At 35.7% G+C, this 7,111-nt stretch overlaps 1 protein-coding gene across 6 annotated transcripts in view; it reads left to right on the forward strand.

Annotated features, from left to right (window-relative positions):
* Rcbtb2 (RCC1 and BTB domain containing protein 2) overlaps positions 1-7,111 on the forward strand; it is a 42,621-nt gene extending 35,510 nt beyond the window's left edge. For 4 of the 6 annotated variants that reach the window (XM_033759936.1, XM_010636994.3, XM_010636995.3 and 1 more), the window contains one exon: positions 3,643-7,108. In XM_033759936.1, coding sequence (XP_033615827.1) covers positions 3,643-3,783 — 141 coding nt within the window. In that variant the 3' untranslated portion in view covers positions 3,784-7,108. Of the gene's footprint in view, positions 1-3,642 lie in introns of all 6 variants that reach the window. The other 2 variants (XM_010636993.3, XM_010636996.2) reach the window with 2 other exon arrangements.

Here is a 7,111-nt window from a genome sequence, read left to right on the forward strand (position 1 = left end):
ATATATATATGTGTGTGTGTGTGTATATATAAATAGCTTGCTAAACCTCAAAGATGTAATTGTTTAACAAAGGAATTTACTTATAGGGACTTACCTCAACAAATTAAGGTTTTGGATGAAGATTTAACTTCAAGGATATTTATTAGAGCAGTTTATAATTTTGAAAAATAAATAATGTTAATAGAAGTCTGTTTATAAAACGTTAGTAATAATTAAGTGATGCAGTTATTCAGGGTATATCATTAAGCAAAAAACCTGTGATGCTGTATTTTTTGAAGTATAAATAGCTGAATAAAAAAGACTAGACTATATAGAAAAGATGAAAGAATATGGGACGTGGTTATCATGGGTGGTGGGATTATGGATGATTTTTATTTTCTGCTTTTCCTGAATTTTCTACAGAAACCATGCATTGTTATGATAATAAAACCTATTTTAGAGCTAGTGTTAGGAAACAGGCAGTAATTTCTCCATGTCAGTTTCCTTTTGGTATAAGGATATCCTTACCCCTGGCCAAAAAATAGGGAAATATTTTTCCACTTATGTAAATAGTATTAGGCTTATTAAAGAAGATGTAGAAAATACAAAAAGTATGAGGAAGGAAATGAACTCATCAACCAGAAAATATTAAAACTATCATACAGCATTCTTCCTCCCTCCAGGTGTTTGTATTTCTAAATATTTGAAGTTGAAAGATATTTTTCACTCAACCCTGAGAATAAAATCTGTGAAAGCATATGGGGCCAAGAGGGTGGTCAGTGAGGAAGCGGTGCATTCCAGTAAGGCGTGAGGGTGGATTAGTCCGAGTCCTCAGCTGTGGAGTGGTGAAAAGTATTTGGATTGTGGGTATAGTTCGAAGGTAGAGACAATAAGATTTCCTGATGGATTAGATGGGGAGGGGCACAAGAAAATATAAAGATAGCATCAAGGTTTTTGTCCTGAGAGAGAAAAGGATAAAATTGTCATGAGATAGGGAAGATGAGTAGGAACAGCATTTGGAAAACCTTAGGGAATTCAGTTTTGAGTGTGTTAAGTATGTCTTACACATCCAAATGAATGTGTCTAATGAGCATGTTGCATAAACCAGTCTGGAATTCAGAGAGAAATGTATTTAAAGCTGTGAGGCTGTGTCATGAGATTTGAGTTTGAAGATCAAGTACTTGGCACTCAGTGTATAGAGGTCAAGGGGCTATAGGGATACAACAAAGGAATAAAAAATATCAAGCAGTGGAGAAGAGACAAACTAGAAGATGGTGTCCTGGTAGCCAGTCCTCTGTGACATCAGATGCTATCAGTGGGTTAAGATGAACACCAAGAGTAACGAGAACCCCATGGCTGACCTTGGCAAGCAGTGGTGGGGTAAAGCCTAATTGGATAATGAAAACAGGAATTAGAGATTGGGAATAGAGACAACTTTTTCTAGTAAGTTTTCTTATAAAGAGAATTAGGTTGCAGGGGCATTTGAAGTGTAACACTTTTTAAATTTTTTTAAGATGAAAGAAACTGAAGTTTGCGCATAATGATAGGAATGATCCAGTCAAGGAGAACAAGTTGCAGGGAATGGTTACGAGTGTGGTGACCCTGAGTAGGTAGGACAACAAAATCTAGTGAAAGCAGGGGATTGGCCTTGTATCAGCTACAGACCATTCACCCTGTCATGAAAGGGGAGAGTTCATAGGCATCCAGGGAGGCTAGGAGACAAGATTGTAAGAGCTTGTGGATCCTCTTTTGAGTGCTCTGTTTGCTCAGTGAAATGGGAAGTCATGTTAACATAGCATGATGACCAGGCGAGGAGGTACTGGGCCTTAAAGGGAGAGAGCATGACAGTTATGTAGGAGAATGAATGAACGAGGAAAATGTGGAAGGATTACTCAGTAGAATTAAGGGCCTAATCTTGTAATTCTTTTTTTTTTCTTTTTATTGAGTTTATTGGTACAATCTAGGTATACAATAGTTACATTCATCATTGGGATCCTGTACCTTTACATAATACGTCTTGATTCTCATTTTTTCCCCTTGCCCCTGCCCTCCCTTCAAAAGGGCCTAATCTTAAAGATGAAGCCATATAGAGTAGTAGCATATAGACAATATTCTTTTATCAAAAAATAATGGGGCCTTGTTTTATATGGATAGAATTCCCTTGTGACCAAAATACCACCTTAAGAAAATTTATCAAATTCTTAGAATTGCAGGAATTCTCTCCAAGTCCTGTCCTTATAATAAGTACAGAAAATTCCCATTTTAGAAAGTAAAGGAGGGTGGATCCAAATGACCACTTCTTAGGGTCCTTTTGTTCTCCAACTGATTAGTCATTTTACTGACACTGTCCAGCTCCCTAAGACTGCTAAATGCTTAGCCATCTACCTCCATGCATTCTGAAGTTTATGTTGTGGGTATGGATTTCTCCACTCTGTAGAATTCAATAAAAAAGATGTCTGTCTGTCTTGTCTTGTCTCACGTTCATGTGCTGTAGGCAAAAACATCATTTCTAAAATTTAAGCAAAGTACATGATTTTAAATGCATATTCTATTTAGTATATATCAATAAAATGTATTTTTAGTAATATGCTATATGATCAGGTGGGTATGTGAATTTTCCTCTTTATCCCTGAGGGCTTACCTGGGACTGAAATATGTCACACTGCCAGTGTGACCTTAGCACCTGCTTGGCTGTGTTCAGGTTTTCCTCACATAGTGTGTTTCTTTACTTAAAGGGAAATGTACTGCAAGTTTGTGTACATTGGCATGGCTATCAGAATAGCTGGCTTTTCTGTTTTATTGCTAATCTTAGTCTTTGTCTTTAACATTTGCTACCATTATGTGTCTAAAGAAGACACATGTGTGCCATGTGTATGTATAATTGTTTGGAAATTATTTTTTATAAATTGGCTTCAGCAACATAGAAAAGAAACGTTAAAAGTTGACTTGCCACCATGATGGACCATGTGCTGGGGCAGATGGCAGCACAGCCAGGATCTGAGGTTTATTGGAGGTCTCAGCAGGCTGACCTCCTTTCTCTAGAGCAAGAAAATTAAAAGTAAATAAGTAAATAAATCTGGTGGGCCCATACTATTGAGCTATTCCCATTTATATTGCTGAAGGTATGAGTAGTGTGATGAACTCTGTCCTGTCCATCCCTGCTTTGTCTTCTCACAAAGGAAAACAAAAACAAAAACAAGTGGCCTGTTAATGATTTGAGAGGCAGTTTCCCAGTATTACTATTTTTATGCTTATTCTTTTTCTTCTACAAGATCTTACAGGTAGAAATATTTAAAGCACCCAGGGGAACATGAAAAAGGAGTATCCTGTTTTTAACAATTTTGACAGTACAATGAATGGTTCAAGTACTGTCGCTTGGAAAAGGTACTGAAGAATTCATAAGCTTAGGTGCCTGTCTCTGGGAAAAGACAGCTAGATTCTTTGCACTGGTTGCTATGGTGGAACTTGAATGTTTTACTGTACTTAAATTTTTAGAGACATGGATTCATGTTGGTTATATAGTCTTTATAACTATTCTTCAGGTATTTACCAATATTTCCTCCAAGCAGCTATCAAATCCTTTTTCCTTCTTTGAGGAAGTCTCATACTTTGTGGGCCATTGCACTGAAAATATGAATTATTAAACCATTGTTGTTTTCCTAGGATTTAGAAGAATTCTGCTTCAGGTTTTGCATAAACCATCTGACTGTTGTAACACAAACTTCAGGGTTTGCAGAAATGGACCATGATCTCCTGAAGAGCTTCATCAGCAAAGCCAGCAGAGTTGGAGCATTTAAAAATTGATCCTTGCCTGCACAAAAGGATGTGACTTTCTATTTCCCCTGCAGAAAAGCTGGTGATGAATAATTCTTAGCAATATTTATGATGAGCTACATTTGGTTTTATATCAGGAGGATAATAATTGGTCTTATCCATCTGTTGAAATCAGTTTACATAGAAAGCATTGAATGGTCTGATCAGGTATGGCTGTGTTTAAGGAAAACAATGCAAATGTCTTATTGTATTTGCTCCTTTTTACTTTTGAGTCACTTAATTTGGATAGCTTTGGTACATTAGTATATTGGTTGGTGCCATTCTGGGCAAATGTTCCATTATCCAGCTGGCTGATACTATAAAGCCAGATAAGCACTGTTGTCACAACCACATTTTCAGATCCAGCAGAGTACCTGGCATATAATAGGCACACAAGTAATTTATTGAAAATATTAAAGGTGGCCTGGGAACAGATTTGTTTATGGAATACTGGATTTAAAATAGCCTATAATTATTGAGATTCATATTCTTCTGATATATTGTTCTGAGGAATAGTGATTAATTTAGTGAAATGGTGGCGAACCTTTTAGAGCTTTCAGTGCTAACAGCCCACCACGGCACATGTGCCATAGGTTCACCACCACTGATGTAGAGCATTAATTAGAATTCACGCAAGGCCTTAGCAGTTAAATTGTCAAAGGTTCAAGGGCTAATTTTAATTTTCTATTAATAACGAGTCTTTGATTTCTCATGGGATTACTGAAATATTATCTCTGTACAAAGGTTTTTTCGAGGCTCATCTGCCTTACATAATTGTATACATTTCTTTATGTTAAGGAGAATTTGCTTCGTAAGTAAAAATGATTGTTTTTCTTATAGTTGACTTGTATGTCACTATAAAATAGGTTTCAGTGTGGCACTAGTATAATTGTACTAGATGAAAAGGAAGTAATACATTTCATGGACAGTATTCACAAGACAGAGTTATTTATACTTTTTACATCAAATTACCCAACTGTAAGAGCAACTAGAATGGGAAGTAGTGTCTGATTCTTTTAATACTGTATCACAGTATGATGTTATGTAAAGAAAACCCTTTAGAATTAGAAATCTTGTGATGCTGAACTCTTTGATAATAAAGTTGCTGATTTGCACATAATTGAACAAATGTTTTTTAATCTCTAAAAAGCAGCAAAACTGTGCAATACTGACTTCATGTCTCTTAGCTATATGTAAATCCATTTACTAAACTGTACATTTCAAAGCTGTTATTCAGATAAACTTTTATAAGAAAGTCTACACCAAAACATAAATGGCTTAGTGCTCGCTTTAAAAAAGCAAACCAAATCACTATTCATACTACTGCTTTTTACTGTGGTACATTCACACTGTAAAATACTAGTACTAAAAAAGAAATGGCCATCAAGCCATAAAAAGGCTTGAGGGAACTTAAAATATATAGCCCTAAGTGTGTGTGTGAGGGAACAGTATGAAAAGGCTACCATATTTTAAGAGACAAACGCCATGACCTTCAGGAAACTATGGCAACAGTAAAAGTGTCAATGGCTGCTAGGGGTTAGGGCAGGGAAGGGATACATGGGAGAACAAGGGGTTTTTAGGGCAATAAAACTTTTATATGACACTCTAATGCTAGCTACATGCCATTCTACATTTGTCCAAATCCACAGAATGTATAACACCCAACAATGTGTTATACATAGTGCAACTATGGCCTTCAAGTGATATGTCAATTATAACAAATAGTCACTTGTTATTTTGTTAGCCATATACCATTTATTTTCTTTTTCTTTTTTTGGATATTTGCTATTTTACCCAACAACCCTTAAGACATGGGAAGGCGTTTAAACAACTGTGATCTTCATTTTGTTGTTTTTCCTTACCTCCAACACTAGCTATAACAATCTTGGCTCATAAGGCTTCTGTGTCTTAGTCTTTATTCCTATCCTATTCCTGATGGTTTTCTGAAGCTCCTTAGTGAGTGCAGTTTGTGTGTGTGTGTGTGTGTGTGTGTGTGTGTGTACTGGGGATTGAACTTGGGACCTTGAGCTTGCAAGGCAGGCAGCAGCACCACTAACGTAAATCCCTGGCCCTAGTGAGTGCACTTTTGATTTACAAACTCACTTCCTATAAAACTGGAACTCAAAGAAAAACAGGTTTATTTAGGGATGACTTCCCTTCCCCTTACCAAACTCTACAATAGGTCAGTACCATACTTACAGAATGAAAGTTATTACTCTGGATTTGCAGCCATATTTTCTCTGTAAGCTTTGTTATATGAAGAGGTGCATTATTATCTCAGTTATTATCTCTGCACAACAATATGTGGGACTTACAGAATATAAACATGAGGATTCTAATTTAGTATACAATAACTTAAGAAGCTCCACAAGTAATTTTGATACCCAAGGATGAGAATCAGGTCTTCCTCTTAAAACCTGATACTCCAAACAATAAGGAAGAACTAATTTTAGCCCAGTTTGAGAGATGACAGATAAGTTCTAGATATGGATATATCTGTCTGAAAAAAAAGTTCTCTCTCTGGTCTTTGTGGAAAGGCATATTAGACACTAATATGATATTTCCTTCTGACAGATGAGTATTTAGAAAGCCTCAAAAATCCTATTTTCCTGCTATTAGTATTCTATGAGAGAAAGGTAAATTTTCATAGTGACAGTGCAACAGAAATGATTGGCTCCTTTCTTTTGTACAAGTTTATCTTAAGTTTTTCCAGCCTTAAGTTTTGTTTCTTAATCCTACAAGGAAGTTCAATGTTTTAATGTTTCCAGCATAATTTATCTTTATATACACAGAAAAAGACTAAGATTGTACTTGAATGAAATAGTGTCCTCACAGGTTTAAGGTGCCATTTAACCCATTTTAAAAAGCAAAAGTAACCATTTTACCCCAAGTGTCACTCAGGGCAGTGCAACTGTCTAAGGACTACCCTGAGCATCACTCGGGCAAGTGTCATTTCAACTAGTTGATTCTTAATATTGAATACATTTCATAAAATTATCATTTTTATATTTCCTGTTATTTTATAAAAACAAAAATAGGCAATTCTTGGTCAACCTGTATTTAAGTAATTGGACTGGTTAAGAATGTTGAATGTGTTCCTTAGCTAGCTTGGCACTACTATACTTTGGACCATAATATGTATAGTTTATTTAGAGGCAGAATTCACCAGTAATACTGAAAGAAATAATTACAAACAATATAACCTTGCCTATCTTAAGCCTTCCTACTGCCATTTGCACAAGTGGTTTAAAGAGAATTGTGAGAAAAAGAATCATATCTATTATTTAAAATTTGGTCTTTATAGGAACATAGATGCAAA

This window comes from Fukomys damarensis, unplaced genomic scaffold (genome assembly GCF_012274545.1).
Source record: "Fukomys damarensis isolate Sample0158 unplaced genomic scaffold, DMR_v1.0_HiC HiC_scaffold_38, whole genome shotgun sequence".
NCBI classification, from domain to species: Eukaryota; Metazoa; Chordata; class Mammalia; order Rodentia; family Bathyergidae; genus Fukomys; species Fukomys damarensis.